This window comes from Haliotis rufescens, unplaced genomic scaffold, assembly GCF_023055435.1.
Source record: "Haliotis rufescens isolate VD_foot unplaced genomic scaffold, xgHalRufe1.0.p SCAF_16, whole genome shotgun sequence".
Taxonomy (NCBI): Eukaryota; Metazoa; Mollusca; class Gastropoda; order Lepetellida; family Haliotidae; genus Haliotis; species Haliotis rufescens.
The window spans coordinates 10,392,006-10,410,546 of record NW_025963846.1 but is presented as its reverse complement, the minus strand read 5'-3'; the positions used below and the strand labels follow the sequence as shown (position 1 = coordinate 10,410,546).

Sequence of the window (18,541 nt, the reverse complement as noted above, 5' to 3'; positions counted from 1 at the left end):
ATGACGTCCTCTCCATCAAACAAATTTTTGAGTCAGTTTTCAATGTTTAATTTATGGCAAGCTCTATCCTAACCAATGGGACTTGTCCCCATGCTGTTGATATCGCCAATCCAACATTGATACTGGTTTGTAACGCGCATTCCCATTGGTCAGTTAGATTGAGTAGCTTAGAAAATCAACTTGGTGAATGAAAATCAAGGGCAGGTAATTTGAGATCGCGAGAACCACGGGAATGGAGCCAGGGTCGAGTGTAGGTTTACCGAAAGGCGAGCCCTGGAGATATAGAGGATGTATTTCCAATATGCCTTACCATTGCTTGAATCATACCGAGGTTTTTATCGATTTGTTTTGTGAGCACGAGATGCATGGTTTTTTTTATCCACCGCGAGAGGCAAAGTTATTCACGTATCTACATTCGATAATACTAATATTGCTATTGCCACGTATGTAGGCCCCAGGCCAGTACCATGTGCTAGTGCTCATTAACAATGCCATCCATACCATTCCTTTATACACCGTATGTAATTTCTAAATGGCAAATAATGTAACACATAACGTATTTGTTTATCATCTGTTATAAGGGTGAAACGATACACCGATATTCCGATGCATCGCGATACTTGACCCACGATACGATATACGATAAACGTGGGCCCATTTATCGATACGCCACGATACGGAACGCAAATCTCAAGTACAGCGTTTCCTCGGTATTGTGCCTTTCAATAAACCGCTAACTTGGTTATAGCGCGCGCTGACGCATGGCTCCTAAAAACGTACTTACATTTTTAATAAGCTCAGGTTTTACACCGACAGATGTTTTTCCCCATCTCATAAAACATTATCAGCTGATCACCGCAAGCACATATATAACACCGAAAATACGAACTGAAGTACGCAATTCAATACCATTATTATACTATCTTGTTATTAAAACGTGTTCATTGTATATCTGGACTTGTGTTTGTAATATATTCTATTAATTTTATTCAAAATTTCATTTAATATTGTTTTCATTAAGTTATGTGAAATCGTGTGTGAAGATATACAGCAACCACGGTCAGATTACCGCTTTTGACGCATTGAAACGAACTTTAGTTGCTAGAGAATGGATACATATATTAAAAATGCCATACTTTGACTCGTTAAAAGATATATTTGTGGCAATTTGGCTAATATATGTCAACATAATGTTATCGCAATCGAAATACATGTAGCACGGGAAGTCCCTAGGTTGACTGGTCAAATTGTTCCATACGTAAAAATATCCTGCAACAGCAATCACCAGTACCAAAATGCTACACTTGTGGTTCTTATAATTATAAATATATAATTATATAGTCAAAGCTGCAACTAAGGTAACACGATATTGGAATAAATTATTCCTGATAAAACAATAATTTCAGATACAATTTCTTCGACCATTGCATCATTATTCTTTGAAGTTGTATCACTGGTAGAGTACATTAATTATTTTCTGGTTTTTGAACTTTGAATTGTTTTGAAGGAAAGTTGAACAACTTCAGTAGTCTTGTTATTATAAAATAATTGTGACTGTTCCAAAATCATGAAAGGTTCAATCTTTACATGCTTTAAGTCTTGTTTGGTTTTTTATCATTGCGTATCGAGATACGTATGGTATCGTGAGCAGAATATCGAGATGCGTATCGTATCGTGACCTTCCTGTATCGTTGCAGCCCTAATCTGTTATATATGGATGTTTACCCCTTTGCCCAACTTTGTTTTGTAGGATTGTGAAGGAGATTAATTCCTAAAGTACTGTCGGAAATGTTAGAAAACTGCTTTTCTGGCTTCATTTAATAAATACGAGTCATAGGATTATAAAAAGAGCATATATCAAAATAAGGCGGATTGCCCTAATCTAGCCTTTCCTAACTGACACTGTGATTACCCTTAAAATGTACTTTTACAGGTAAAATGATGATAAACTTAGAAAATATTCGTCTGTTGTCATGCATGTATGAAATGACCTATAACCTGAGGTAATTACCTTACACCTGTCCCGAGGTGATGACCTCACACCGTTCCGTGCATTCTCCCAGGTGCAAATGTCACCGAGTTGGGGGTGGTCTCAAAATATTGCTGTTATTGTACTTAATTGACATGCGTGGATGAGGGAGCAATTTAGGATATGTACTGCATTATATTTGCTTTGAAACATGAGTAGTTAAGAGCTATGAAACTGGATGAGTATTCTACAGATGGTTTCTTGAGGTAGCATTTATCTCCGCTGATGGCGTATATGAATCTGTACTTTTGAATGTTGTATTATGTCTTGCCACGAACCCTGTACATTTAGCCAAGATAGACACAACAGGGTTGAGCTCACAATGTCTGACTGCCGTACGTAAGACAACGTAACCGTGTTGTGCCGCCTGCACATATGTCTTGTACTTTACTGGTTTCTTATTCAGCCGAATTTTCTCCATGGGTTGAACTTTCGTTACATATGGTCTGAAGTCGACCAATGTCATATATTCCTGTATGGTCTCCTTTAGACTACTCATGGTTTGGGCGACAGTATCTGATTCCCGGACGTTATATTAACTGGCGTTATACATGACAATCACACTGACGTTGTTTAAAATGGGCAACACCTGAAGTTCCAACCAGTCTATGAACACATCACCTCCTATAATTTCCTTATGAAAATCACCAGTAATAAGCCCCATGTCATGTGTTGCAGCGTGCAAAACAATGACACGATTACCTTTACCTGTTGATACGTCTACATGGGGCGGTGGGGTAGTCTAGTAGTTAAAGCGTTCGCTCGTCACCCGAAGACCCGGGTTCGACCCCCCCATGATATTGCTGAAAGCGGCGTATAACCACACTCACTCACTGATACGTTTACAGGCTTACAGTCAAGGCAGTTCTAATTCCGGTTTTGGAGATAACAACTTCATAAAGAACAAGAAGCAATAAAACTTCGAGGTTGTAGCACCTTTTACATTTGTTACATTTATTCTTTTTTTTATCATGTCAATATTTGGTTGTGGGATACACCAATGGTTTGAAACGAACTTTTAATCGATTTAACTGTTGATGTTGCTCGAGTGTTTATTATTCTTTACATTTTACATTCATGCATTTTAAAAGATTATGTTTTATGTCGAGTTAGCAATCATTATCCCTGTCGGAGAAAGTAGATGTCTTTGAATACTAATTGATCTTCAAGTTTATTCATTTACACAAGGGGCGGTCGGGTAGCCTAGTGGTTAAAGCGTTCGCTATTCACGCCGAAGACCCAGGTTCCATTCCAGACATGGGTACAATATGTGAAGCCCATTGCTGGTGTCCCCCCCCCCCCCCGTGATATTGCTGGAATATTGCTAAAAGCGGCGTAAAACCATACTCACTAACTCATTTACACAAACTCTGTTGAGCTATATTCCCCTTTAGGAGAATGCTTATCGAATACATATGAAGTGTGTATGTTGGTTTTGTATAAACCTCTACATTTCACATGATCTGAATAAAATTTCGTAATAATATTGATTGTCACATATTAATGTATTACATAATTTTAGTGATTTATCAAAGATAGAAACCTCTCTTAAAGTGAGAACAAATACTGTTCACTGTTGTCGGCCACTTGCTGGCTTCATCATGATGATCTTCAGGGTGTTATCAAGTCTTCTTTGATAGGTATTTTGAAGTTGGAGTACTAAGTAAGGATAAGAATTTATGGATGAACAACTTCTTTATTACAATTAAGAGCGACGTTTCGGTGTAGGTTCTAACACCGTTATATAACATCCCCTATAACTCCCCTCTGCTGGTTCCGCAAAGTTGATGACACCTTTGCCATCCTAAATCCCAACACACTTGCTTGATAACAGTGTTAGAACCTACACCGAAACGTCGCTCTTAATTGTATAAAGAAGTTGTTCATCCATAAATTCTTATCCTTACTTTGTTATCAAGTCCATTGGATGAGATATAGCTTCTGTAGGGCCGAGTGAACTTTCTTTATACCAGTCACTGGATTGTCTGGTCCAGACGCGATGATTTAGAGACCATCGTCATGTAGCTGGAATATTGCTGATTGCGGCGTAAAAGATCGAACAGAACAACATAACGTGGTGTTGTTCAAGTCCACTGTGTGGGTGACTAGATTCAACCCGAGTTAACCAGTGTAAAGCAATGGTAAATTAGGGCAATAACCGAAATAAAAAGTATTAAATGCAATCTTAGATTTAATAGTGGTTGCCAGGAGAGGGAGAAACACAACAACCACGTGCTGCAAGACACAAAAATGAGAAGGTAACAAGTGTTTTATTTCTACGCCAAGCTGTCATTGTTTCTTATCTACTGAATGCATAAAAAGACAAGAAACTTCTAAATAACAAGGAGAACATCAAACGACATGCATAATCCTCATCAAAGTTGCATTACAGTAGAACATGGATATAACGAACACGGATAGAGCGAACAAACGGATACAACGAACTGTTACAATATCCCCGACTTATCTCCTATATATTATCATATAAAATTTACCTACATAACGAACTCTACAGCGAACTAACGGATATAGCGTACTGACATCTGATCACCCACAAGGCCCATCTACCACTAATAAGTGACGTGTATAGCGTACTGATATCTGATCACCCACAAGGCCCATCTACCACTAATAAGTGACGTATATAGCGTACTGATATCTGATCACCCACAAGGCCCATCTACCACTAATAAGTGACATATATAGCGTACTGATATCTGATCACCCACAAGGCCCATCTACAACTAATAAGTGACATATATGGCGTACTGATATCTGATCACCCACAAGGCCCATCTACCACTAATAAGTGACGTATATAGCGTACTGATATCTGATCACCCACAAGGCCCATCTACCACTAATAAGTGACGTGTATAGCGTACTGATATCTGATCACCCACAAGGCCCATCTACCACTAATAAGTGACGTGTATAGCGTACTGATATCTGATCACCCACAAGGCCCATCTACCACTAATAAGTGACGTGTATAGCGTACTGATATCTGATCACCCACAAGGCCCATCTACCACTAATAAGTGACGTGTATAGCGTACTGATATCTGATCACCCACAAGGCCCATCTACCACTAATAAGTGACGTATATAGCGTACTGATATCTGATCACCCACAAGGCCCATCTACCACTAATAAGTGACGTGTATAGCGTACTGATATCTGATCACCCACAAGGCCCATCTACCACTAATAAGTGACGTGTATAGCGTACTGATATCTGATCACCCACAAGGCCCATCTCCACTAATAAGTGACGTGTATAGCGTACTGATATCTGATCACCCACAAGGCCCATCTACCACTAATAAGTGACATGTATAGCGAACTGATATCTGATCACTCACAAGGCCCATCTACCACTAATAAGTGACGTATATAGCGTACTGATATCTGATCACCCACAAGGCCCATCTACCACTAATAAGTGACGTATATAGCGTACTGATATCTGATCACCCACAAGGCCCATCTACCACTAATAAGTGACGTGTATAGCGTACTGATATCTGATCACCCACAAGGCCCATCTACCACTAATAAGTGACGTGTATAGCGTACTGATATCTGATCACCCACAAGGCCCATCTACCACTAATAAGTGACGTGTATAGCGTACTGATATCTGATCACCCACAAGGCCCATCTACCACTAATAAGTGACGTGTATAGCGAACTGATATCTGATCACCCACAAGGCCCATCTACCACTAATAAGTGACGTATATAGCGTACTGATATCTGATCCCCCACAAGGCCCATCTACCACTAATAAGTGACGTATATAGTGAACTGACATCTGATCACCCACAAGGCCCATCTACCTCTAATAAGTGACGTGTATAGCGTACTGATATCTGATCACCCACAAGGCCCATCTACCACTAATAAGTGACATATATAGCGTACTGACATCTGATCCCCCACAAGGCCCATCTACCACTAATAAGTGACGTATATAGCGTACTGATATCTGATCACCCACAAGGCCCATCTACCACTGATAAGTGACGGATATAGCGTACTGATATCTGATCACCCACAAGGCCCATCTACCACTAATAAGTGACATATATAGCGTACTGACATCTGATCCCCCACAAGGCCCATCTACCACTAATAAGTGACGTATATAGCGTACTGATATCTGATCACCCACAAGGCCCATCTACCACTGATAAGTGACGGATATAGCGTACTGACATCTGATCACCCACAAGGCCCATCTACCACTAATAAGTGACATATATATCGTACTGATATCTGATCACCCACAAGGCCCATCTACCACTAATAAGTGACATATATAGCGTACTGATATCTGATCACCCACAAGGCCCGTCTACCACTAATTAGTGACGTGTATAGCGTACTGATATCTGATCACCCACAAGGCCCATCTACCACTAATAAGTGACGTGTATAGCGTACTGATATCTGATCACCCACAAGGCCCATCTACCACTAATAAGTGACGTATCTAGCGTACTGATATCTGATCACCCACAAGGCCCATCTACCACTAATAAGTGACGTGTATAGCGTACTGATATCTGATCACCCACAAGGCCCATCTACCACTAATAAGTGACGTGTATAGCGTACTGATATCTGATCACCCACAAGGCCCATCTACCACTAATAAGTGACGTATATAGCGTACTGATATCTGATCACCCACAAGGCCCATCTACCACTAATAAGTGACGTGTATAGCGTACTGATATCTGATCACCCACAAGGCCCATCTACCACTAATAAGTGACGTGTATAGCGTACTGATATCTGATCACCCACAAGGCCCATCTACCACTAATAAGTGACGTATATAGCGTACTGATATCTGATCACCCACAAGGCCCATCTACCACTAATAAGTGACGTGTATAGCGTACTGATATCTGATCACCCACAAGGCCCATCTACCACTAATAAGTGACGTGTATAGCGTACTGATATCTGATCACCCACAAGGCCCATCTACCACTAATAAGTGACGTGTATAGCGTACTGATATCTGATCACCCACAAGGCCCATCTACCACTAATAAGTGACGTATATAGCGTACTGACATCTGATCACCCACAAGGCCCATCTACCACTAATAAGTGACGTGTATAGCGAACTGAGAAATCTCACTCAGTGTCAAGTGTCACTATCCTTTCCAAAGCGATTCTAAGCAAAAAAATGTACTTACCATCTCTCATAACAAAATATCCAAGTATACCAAACTTTGTTAAATTATTTACAACCAAATGCGTAAAGAAATTATTAATCTGTCAAAATACCTCTCCAAGGTATTATTTCTTACAAGAACAGAAGAATTTTAACTCCAGCCATCTTGTATAATATCTTGTATTTATTTATTCTGTATTTCATCATTGTGTATTTTCATTTGTCTTTGTATACTTTATATGCTCTTGTACCACCAAACGTGGTTTTTGAGAATAAATGAACTTGAACTTGAACTTGACAATTGGCTGTACGCAAGCAGTGGCGAATCAACACAATTGCGGCGAATCAACAAAATCACTGTTGGCGATTCAACCTTGTTAAACTTGCATTATGATAATCTTACCTGTCCATGTAATTTGGACCAATCTTGTATTTCTTCTAAAGTATTAATGTCAACAAACGAAAGGTAAATCTCCCTTACGCGTTTCAGAATACGCATATACTATCAATACCTAGTTGATTATGTTTTTTTAATCAATCAATGAAACTAATTTTCTTAAACGAGGACGTCACTTGGAGGCTGTTAACCAGAGTACCGCACCCAACGTGTTCAGTGGGTATGGGCAACTTAGGTCAACCGAAGTATGACGTAAATTCTACCATGACACCGAAGATTGCTTGATTGTCCTTTTTCCTTCTTAAACCTCTTGTGAAAACAATTTCACACAAAATACGTGCGTATGAATACATCGATAGCCTACATATAGATCCTTAAAAAATGGCTGCCGATCACCCATTAAAACTTTATACCGCATTTCCTCTTTTAGACGCTGGGTCTTTTTTTTTATTTTAACGTCCTTAGGTCGTAACACTGACTGCTTCGACGATGAGATGACATCACTTAACGAAAGCATATCTTTGCGGCGTTAAACAACACACAAACAAACAAACAAAATGCATACAAACGGTAACGTTTATGAAACTCTTAGGGGAGTAACAGTAATTTCTCATTGAAACAAACGATAATGAAAGTTTAACGAAACATTATCAAAAAGGGTTTTAAAAAACTTTATTCATGACAATATCTTTATTACAAGCCTTTTTGTGATCGATATATACCGCCATCTCCGTCAACCACCGTTAGGATTTGTCAGGAGGGGATTTGAAAGTCCATCAGAAAGCACTCCTCCTTTCCAAAAGCCACCAAAACTCACAAAGAAATGTTTCTGTTTGTGTTGTTTAGTCAATATTTGGTACTACCTGTGGCCACTTTTCGAAATGTTCTAAGATAGCGGATCTTAGTTACCATACGTAATTATGCGTTGCAAGAAAGCACAGTATTCAAAGAGATAAACTTACACATGAACTTTGATGTAGTCCCACCGTAGAGAAGATACATTTATTTATACATTTGAAACCTCGCGCTAAAGCAATTGGTTCCAAATTAAAATAAGAGGTACCTACTCTACAGAGGGGCAACATCAACTTCTTTCGAAGTATGTTTATCTCCTAATTAGTTCAAATGAGTTAACATTGGTCAACCAAGGTTAACTACGGTTATACCTTGGTCAACGCAGGTTCGGGGGCACGGGTGGCCTAGTCATCTAAGGCCCCGCGATTTGCTGTGCAGGAGTTGCGACCCTTGGGCACGCCAGAAACCTATGATTGTGGGTTGGAATCCCGGTTCGCCCCGATTATGTTTCTAGGTTTGTCAGCACGATGCCCGTGCTCGTGGGTTCCACCGAAGTGGTAAACGACTGAGACCTGCATCACTTCGGGCTTTCCTCCCACATTTAGCTGACACGCCGAGATGTAACTGGAATACTGTTAAAAGCGGCGTTAAACCCAACTCACTCACTCACTCTTCAGGTAACTGTTTTACCTTCTATTACTTGGGGAAACCATTAAACAAATGGCTGTAGTTCCTGTGGCAGATAGCTGTGAGCACGTTCAGTATTTGGTGATGTCTCTTCTCAGTATCTGACAGAAAAGAAAACAAAATTTGAAAGATACCTTTTAATGATAAAAATATATTTATTCCAATCTTAAAATTCAGAACATGTAACCATACTTTACCAATTGAAACCGGCCGTTGGAATAGTGTAAAGAAAGAGGATCGTGTATGTAAACTGTGCAACTCTCCTTCAGTTGCAGACGAATTTCATTATCCGTTAAGATGCCAGGCTCTGTCAAAACATAGATTTGTATACTTACCAACTGCTTACCAGAATAATTGGTCTAATTTGTATACATTCAAGAGGTTATTGTCCAGTCAAAACACTAGAGATCTTAAGAACCTATCGAGATTTATTGATGAAATGTTTAAAGCAGTAGGAAAACACAAAACAGAAAAGATATAACATATCCATGCATGACATACTGTCATCTTGGCACATATTAATACTTTGTTTACATGCTTGCTCTTTTTTATTCTTTGGAGAGAATAAACTGTTCTGTTCTGTTCTGTTCAAAACAGTTGGGGACCGCCTCCGTGGTCTAGAGGAAGAGCGTCCGCCCGGAGAGCGCGGAAGGTCCGGGGTTCGATGCCCGGCCGCGTCATACCACTTCGATGTATCGGCCGCTGGGATTTTATTGAAAACAAATAAATTGTCCCCGGGAATTCCTTAAAAAATACGATGAATATTGCAGAAATGGTACGATATATATCGCATTGATAACGTGGAATTTTATAGTTTAAAAACTAAAGTAAATTATAATTTATATAAAAAAAGAAAAACAATTAAACAATTTCTTAGTTTATGTATGATGCTTTGTTTGCTTGCAATATGTATATAGTATCATTACTGACCCGGGGGTAGAATAGGTCTTAGCAACCCATGCTTGCCGTAAAAAAGCGACTTTGTTTGTCGTAAGAGGCGACTAACGGGATCGGATGGTCAGGCTCGCTGACTTGAGGCATGTCATCGATCCCAATTGCGTGGATCAATGTTCATGATATCAATCACTGGATTGTCCGGTCCAGACTTGATGATTTACAGACCGCTGTCATATAGCTGGAATGTTGCTGAGAGCGGCGTTAAGCAACAAACAAACCATTTCTAATTGAGGTCCATGGAATACCTAAAAAGCACATAAAGAATGGAGGAAATCAGCTGCTTTAGTAATCAAACATAATGTCAGTTGTACATAAGTTTTAAAACTTATGTCGTCTATAGACCATCATAACGATTTATCCATATCTCGTTCTTATATTTGTGTGGACAAGATATCCCTTTTGACTCAAAGCGCATCGAGCGTTAATTCAAACTCGATAATTCTGGTAATTAAAACAAGAACATGAGGGTACAATACCAAAAAAACCAAGATTCAAATAGTAATAGGATAAATCGACAATGACGCGCTTTGTTAAGTGTTCTCAGCTGTTGCCCCCAGACTAACCGAGAAAGGAAATGACCCATCCTTTGACCTATGTGTCTTATATTTCACGGGAAGCTATTACCCGAGGCACCGCTTCAGTAAACATAATAGTCCAACTTTCAAACGGAAGTGCATGGAATATCTACTCAGTTCACCAACTTTTCCCGTTGTATCTCTGCTGGTTGTACACTTTGTAGCAGGTAAGTCATTGTTTTACCGTTAGTGGTTACTGTTCTCGCGAACATAATGTCGCTATAGAGCTACTTCAGTTTAAAAGGTTTATAATGACATACCTGGGACAGCGGGTATTTGACCTATTTTTCAAACCTATTCAGTGGAATGTGTATAGATGTTGCGTTTAGACCTGCCCCATCATGGGTGTCATATCGTGTGTCAGTGGTGTGTAATTATGTTTTCAATGTCAATATATACGATTGTTATGCTATGCCTGATTATTATTGTATACCTGCTGAGTAATTATACAGTCACTGTGTCATGAACACGGTGTTTGAATAAGTTTGTTCCCTATGATATATTATCCTATCAACTTTTGATGGACACTCCAATGTAACTCAGCGTTATTTATAGAGAGCCATGGTGGCGCCGCGTGTGACAGCCCCTATATAAACAACGGGAGGCCAGTTGATATACCAGAAGGTACGTATACTGTACCGTAGTGTGTCAGTGTTAGGTCCACAATACCACTTGTATCACACACAGCCTAGTACCTATTATCACACCCACCAAGGTAAAATAGCTTCGTCACAAAACAACAAAAATCTAGGGGAAGACACGGCCGAAAGTATGAACTTTATAATTTACCTGTTAAGAAACACAGTCTCCGTCACCTATCATATGATATGCTACTCGGTACGGGTCATTATATTAACTTCATGGTGGGGCAATATATTATTAATTTTTTTATTATTTTTTTTTATTATTATTTACGGATTAAAATAAAAAATGCAGCAAAGAGGGTTTGGATGATCCTGGCACAGCTTGTTAGGCTCGTCATCAGCTCAGGGATCTTACCCCCTCTGCACGCAGCCCAGACAGCGAATTATTTACAGACCGCCGTCATATAGCTGTAATATTGCTGAGTGCGGCGTTAAACAATAAACGAACCAACCAACCAACCATTACAACCCCAGTCAATGGAGTAATTTACATTTAGATTACATTCTCAACTACCTAGGCAGTGTACAACAAAAGCTACCTCTGAGGCACCTGCAGGTTTTCGTTCACTGTATTATCTAACCAGGCACACATTCGCCACACAGTTTATTCACTTTGATTCAGGGTGGGTCAGTACGGAAGCCCCAGATGACTTGACGGTTCTCAATATTATTATTATATATGTTTACAGTCAAGTAGGATGAGAACAAACTTCATGTATATCAGGAGTTTGGAGTTCACAAGACCAATAATGTATATTACCAGTCGAGAAATAGGAAGCGATTTCGATGAAACCGTCTGTTCACTAAATTCGACTTCTTTAAAGCAGTAGTTTGATATTGTTGGGTCTGGACCAGACAAACCAGTGATTGATATTATAAGCAACTATCAACGCCGTCAGGTTACGATAACACACAAATGTTTAAGTTTGTTTGTTTATGTTTAACGCCGCACTCAGCAATATTCCAGCTATATGCAACGGGCAAATATATAATCGAGTCTGGTCCAGACATTCCAGTGATTGACATCATGAGCATCGATCTACGCAATTGTGATACGATTACATGCATCAACCCAGTCAGTTTGCGTGACCACCATTCCGTTACAATCGTTTAAGTCACCGAACCTGAAAACTCGCAACTTACGATAAGCATAGGTTACTCTGGACCGGTTCAAACACGTAAACCCCATTATGATTTGCCTGCATATTAAGACGAAACACCCACTGCTACCAGTACCCGTCAGTGACTGTGTTTCAGAGGAGTATGCTAAGTACTGCTGCAAGGCGAATAAATACAGCACTTGGACCTCAACCTCCCGGTTCGACTGTGCCGCGGAAGGAGGATGCTGCGGGGACGCCGACAAGCAGTACTGCTGTGATCGAGACAAGTGAGTGTTCAGTCTGTTACTATACAATAACTTACTGCAGAAAGATGCCCCGCCCCGTGGAGATCGCTTCATGAGATCATCAACAGGTGAATTTTCCTGATCAGCCTACCAGCATCGAGGCTTCTAAATCCTCGGTTTGAGTAAGCCTAACATTCAGACCTGCATGTCTGATTTCTGTATCTCGAAAAAGACGAGCAGTTCCGAATGGGACAAAGACGAGCAGTTCCGAATGGAAAAAATAGAGGCCGCGCCATTATATTGTTGATATTTTATTCATTCGATGTCATATACACCTTAAAGCGTAACACCGAAAGAATATTTGTGTTCTATGAGGGTTTCAGATTGTCAATGAAGACGTTGGCAGATCCTGGAGCAGAAAATGATATAATTTTAATCAGTGTTAGTAAACACTCGGACTGTGGGGACTGAAATTTATGCATGAATATTGTCTTAGGTCTCAGTCAAGCTGCATCGCGGCGTCTGCAAATAATCAAACCTTGAAAAGGCAAGCAAGAAGTTGACAGAGTGAGTGAGTGAGTTGGGTTTAACGCCGCTTTTAACAGTATTCCAGTTATATCCGGGCGTGTTAGCTTTATGAGGGAAGAAAGCCCGAAGTTATGCAGGTCTCAGACGTTTACCACTTCGGTGAAACCCACGAGCACGGGTATGGTGCTGACAAACCTAGAAACATAATTGGAGCGAACTGGGATTCGAACCCACAATCATAGGATTCTTGTGTGCCCAAGGGACGCAACTCTGCACAGCGAATCGCGGCGCCTTAGATGACTGGGCCACCCGTGCCCCCACGTGTGTGATGAACGTAAGACGGGGATATTAATGCTTCTTGTTCTCTTGTATTTCAGATTTGCTCTTCAGCTGGGTTTAGGCATAACAGCGGGTGTCCTTGTGATTTTGGCTATTATCGCTGTCAGCGTGTTCTGCTGTGTGAAGTCGTTCTACACTGAGCTTGGCAAGGAGATCTACTGCCATTCATGTTGCAGATGCAAAAGTTAGAGTTACCTCCCTTTATTAACTTCACGCGCAACGCACACTCCATGGCAGTCAGTCAACGTCCGCTGACGTTCTTCAAATCTATAAGGCTAATACTGATTGAAGCGATAGGATTTTATTATTTTTTCGATGATCCACCTAAACTTGCATTTTTGGATCATTTAGTTCATTTGTGGGTAGGGGGCGGTCGGGTAGCCAAGTGGTTAAAGCGCTCGCTCGTCACGCCAAACACCCGGGTTCGATTCCCGACGTGGGTACAATGTGTGAAGCCCATTTCTGATGTCCCCCGCCGCGATATTGCTGGAATATTGCTAAAAGCGGCGTAAATCCATACTCACTCACTCACTCACATTGGTGGGTAGACTCAGTTTATTTCGTTTCCTACATAATATTTATAGGGTTGAGGTGAACCGAGAGATGAAAATCGAATGCTACAGCAGTGATCGGTTCCTGTTACAGTAAACTACGGTTATAACGAACTCAAAGGGACTACTAATTTTAGTTCGTTATAAGTACATATACAGCATGACTACAGCAAGCAGTCGGGACCAAAAAGTAAGTTCGTTATATCAGTCAGTTCGTTATAAGCGTGATCGTTATAACCGTAGTTTACTGTATAAAGTTAGGCGTGTATGCCACACAGTATATGTTCTTTTCGAAATCGTAAAGCTGTGTCGTTTGGTTGCAGCTCGAAACAAGCAGTCAAGCCAATCATGGAACGACTTCACCTACCCTTCGGACAACACCGGGAGTGCGCCCAGGATCGGCAGAACCAGTGCCAGTATTTCCTCCACCCGTGAACACCACACCAGGCCTATATCTACAATATCTCTGACCCCAACAGCACCCCCTAAATATGTTCCAGAGGTGGATCCAGATGCCCCACCGCCGTCCTACTCAGAGGTTATAAGAAATCCGCACGTATTCCCGAGGACGGAAAAAGGCGACGCCACGACGTGTGTGTGAGCGTTTACAGCCCTTTCGTCCATCTTTTAGAGACTCACTATGCCTGGGTTGTCTTACCATGCATTGGTGGTTTCTCCATGGCTTAGTGTAATCCGTGTCGTCATGGACCCGCATAATCTTTTTAAGAGACACGATCAATGGGCATAATTAATTGGGAGAGCGAATGATAGTATACCTGGGTTGTCTAATTTACCTGTTTGTTTGTTTTTAAATAAAATAGACGAAGCAGGTTGATACCACATGAGCACAGGGGACCAGGGTGGTCATAGATGTCGTCATAGTCCGTGTGCTCTCTGTGATAGTTCCTCGTGCATCCGTTTTAGCGCTTGCAGACTCCACCCAAGACTTCGGTCGGCCAAACAATGCGGAAAATAACAAATGGTGATCTTTAACTTTTCCATGTTCTGTTCCTGAGAACACACTCATTTAATTAAATAAAAACCGATTTCTAAGAAGTGTCAAGAAAATTGCTAATGGGTTTATTTTCATGAGGATTTAAAATTCTTGGGGCGGGGAGGGGATTTTTGCGAAATCAACGTGTAGTTTTTCCTGTCTCTGCTTTAAAACATATAATTTTTGCTCTAAAGGCCAAACAATTTATAATTTTTCACAACATTGTTTAGGACATGCAGCATGATCAGCGATCGTTTTATGTTAAACCTGAGACAAAATTATTCTTTATTGCCTTAGCATTGCTAGGATCAAACTGACTTGTTGATTTGTTTTGTAATCACGAGATACATAGAGGTTATCACGCGAGTGTGTTTTGGGGATGGTAAATATCCTGTAATAGGAATCAACATTGTATTTAGCGAGCCTTGGCTTGAATAAAAAACAAGCAATATTATGTGCAACAATCTTATTTACACTTGTGTGTCACGTCTGTTTAGATACTACTTAAAATTATAACAAGTCATCGTTTAGTCCAAAGGTTCTTTACCTCAGTAATGAGGGGTTACATGCGTGTGTACATACGCCAGTCATGTGCTCTGGTGACTGGTACCTGCCAAAATATAGATTACTTAAAAGTTGGAATTACATTGGAAATAGGTCTAAGATGTTGAAGCGGAATATGATTGGATAACGTTCTACAGATATCGTCATCATCATCAATAACGTTACTTGAACCATATGGAAAACCAAATAAGCCTAAGACATATCGTATTTTTTCACATTGATGTTCGTGTTATGTTATGAATTATTCCCCTTCAATGAAAAAAAAGTTTTGTATGAGTGAGTGAATGTGAAGGATAGTAATGCGTGACGCGTTGTGAACACGTTTGCAGCTATTCAAGTGAAGGCAGTTGTAGGAATATGTGGTTTTGTACATATCAAGAGGGTTAAGAACAGGAAGCAATAACACTTTTGCAAAGAAAACCGTTGTCACGACGTCTCAAAGATTTGTTAAATCATTTTTTTCACATGACAAGATTCGCAAAAATGATTACTGTTTTTTTTTTCGGATTAATCTATATTCCCTTTAAGGAAAATGTTTAACGAATGCATATGAAGTCTTTTTATTTATATGAACCTCTACATTCCATGTGATTTGAATAAATTTTCGATATAATATTAATTGACTCATAGTTATGTTTTTCGTAATTTCAGTGATTATCAATGATACAAACCTCCCTTCAAGTGAGCCCATGCTTTGTTCGCTGTGGTTCATCTTCAGGGTGTTATCAAGTCCACTGGAAGAAATAGGGCTTCTGTTGGGCCGGAGGAATGTTCATAACGTCAGTCATTTATTTACAGATTACAGGTTATTTACAAACCTCCGCCATATAGCTGGAATATTGCTGAGTGTGGCATAAAACAACGAACAACATAGTGTTGTCAAGTCCACTGTGTGAGATACAGCTTCTGTGACCCGTGAAGATCCGGGGTAGAATAGGTCTTCAGAAACCCATGCTTACCGGAAAAGGCGACTATGCTTGTCATAAGGGGTGCCTAACGGGATTGGGTGGTCAGGTTCTCTGACGTGGTTGATGCATGTCATCGAATCCCAATTGCGTGGATCCATGCTCATGCATTCAATCACTGGATTGTCTGCTCCAGACTCGATTATTTACAGACCGCCGTCATATAGCTGGAATATTGCTGAGTGCGGCGTTAAACAACAAACCAACCAACCAACCAACAACATTGACAACGATCCTGTATTTACTCTGCCTATGACCCAAACAAAAAATGAAATTACGCAACTGTCCCACCGTGTGAGCACAGGGGGCCAGGGTGGTCAAAGATGTTCTCATAGTAAGAGAAGTTGTGTGCTCTGTCTGTGATGGTTCATCTTGCATTGACCACGGGGAACAATCGATATCAGCGTTTGCAGACTGAACCCAATACTTCGATCAGGCCTTACAATGCTGAATATAACCATTAGTGATTATGCGCCCTTGGGTCAGAACCATGACCTGATAATTGGTTTCAACAAAGAAGAAAACTGTTCAAAACAGCGATGAACCTCACTCATCCCACGGAGACATAATAATCTAAATCTCCGACGTATGTGTGCCTGAACACTTACAATTCTTGACACATGTCATCGTGTATATTCTCAGGCTCCAACGCAAAGGCCTACCACATACAATGCATATCACCCTGTGGCGCCCTGATGTATGTCGGATTTAAAAATACCTCGACAGACATATCTTATGTGTACATGTGCCTTAGTATTGCAAGGCTCAACCCGATTCGTTGATAAATTGTCAATTGACTTGTCTATGCATGTGTTTGTGACGTGTACCACTGAAGGGACAGGGCATACTCATCTTTACGCGAACAACTCTAATCATCACCATTGGATAGTGAATCATAAACACGTCCCCAATATCTTGTCGGAATCATTATGATAATGGAAATGTCTTTTATCGCTATTATTTATTGTTATCTTCCCTACATGAGTTGCTCAAATTAACGTATCGCCAATCAAACTTATCAAACTTAACATATGACCAATGAGAAAGGTCAAATTATTCAATCGGTATCTCGCGGAAGCCAGCTGGTAGTTGACCACCATTTTGTCCGACAACAGCGACCAGACGGATATGTCAGAAATACTCAATATATACAGTCTATTTTCTGAATATGGTGAAGAGGTATTGCTGTAGGACCTGTAACCCGGACACACGGTACCCGGATCGACTTGCTGGTGGTATAACTTTCATTCCGTTGCTCTCAACTTTTGACAGATGTCAACGATGGATACGTTTGTGTCGTAGCCCCAAATCTCAGCTGAACATTTCTTCGTATCTACAAAGTGAGTGAGTGAGTAAATATGGTTAAAACCGCTTTTAGCAATATTCCAGCACTATCACGACGTGGGACACCAGAAATGGGCTTCACATACTGTACCCATGTGGGGAATCGAACCCGGGTCTTTGGCGTGACGAGCGAAGGCTTTAACCACTAGGCTACCCCACAGCCCCCGTATACACAAAGATGTGGAAACTGAAACATATCATCCTTAAACGCTGTAGTCAATGTAAATGTGAAATGTTAGAATTTGACATTTACCTGTTAACACCGACATGTCTTTCACTGATTTAGTGATGACTGTTTCGTTGCCAGGTATGTTCAGATAGCTGATGACGGTATTATAGTAATTGATTTCAGATAGTGTTAACAATGTAAAACATGATGTGTTTTCTTTTTGCCAAAATATAGAGAAAAAAAGATTGCAAATATGACACAGGTTTTCCTTATGACCAGTTTCAGAAATATTTCAATTTGTTGTCCCTGACCATGCGTATTCTGAACCTTTTCAGTTTTTTGTCGTTTTGACGATGTCGGACCTTTTGTCGGACCTGACGTCTTTGGGACGTGGTTAACTCTCCGCTGGCGATCCGTTAATTATTAATCCATCAATGTCCCATGATTTTAAGATTGTCATTGG

At 40.4% G+C, this 18,541-nt stretch overlaps 1 protein-coding gene across 1 annotated transcript; it reads left to right on the top strand.

Moving 5' to 3' along the window:
* Positions 1–10,659: 10,659 nt before the first annotated feature.
* On the top strand, positions 10,660–16,219 carry LOC124134680. The gene is made up of 5 exons (XM_046499671.2): positions 10,660–10,802; positions 11,191–11,259; positions 12,537–12,666; positions 13,530–13,675; positions 14,366–16,219. The coding sequence occupies exons 1-5, from the start codon at positions 10,736–10,738 to the stop codon at positions 14,641–14,643; spliced, it is 690 nt and encodes a 229-aa protein (XP_046355627.2). The 5' UTR covers positions 10,660–10,735; the 3' UTR covers positions 14,644–16,219.
* Positions 16,220–18,541: the final 2,322 nt, after the last annotated feature.

Bases quoted from the DNA above. Each gene is read 5' to 3' on its own strand.
- LOC124134680 (XM_046499671.2), top strand. From the start codon at position 10,736: ATGGAATATCTACTCAGTTCACCAACTTTTCCCGTTGTATCTCTGCTG. The intron at 12,667-13,529 runs GTGAGTGTTCAG...CTTGTATTTCAG, and splicing joins TACTGCTGTGATCGAGACAA to ATTTGCTCTTCAGCTGGGTT. The intron at 13,676-14,365 runs GTTAGAGTTACC...GTTTGGTTGCAG, and splicing joins TTCATGTTGCAGATGCAAAA to CTCGAAACAAGCAGTCAAGC.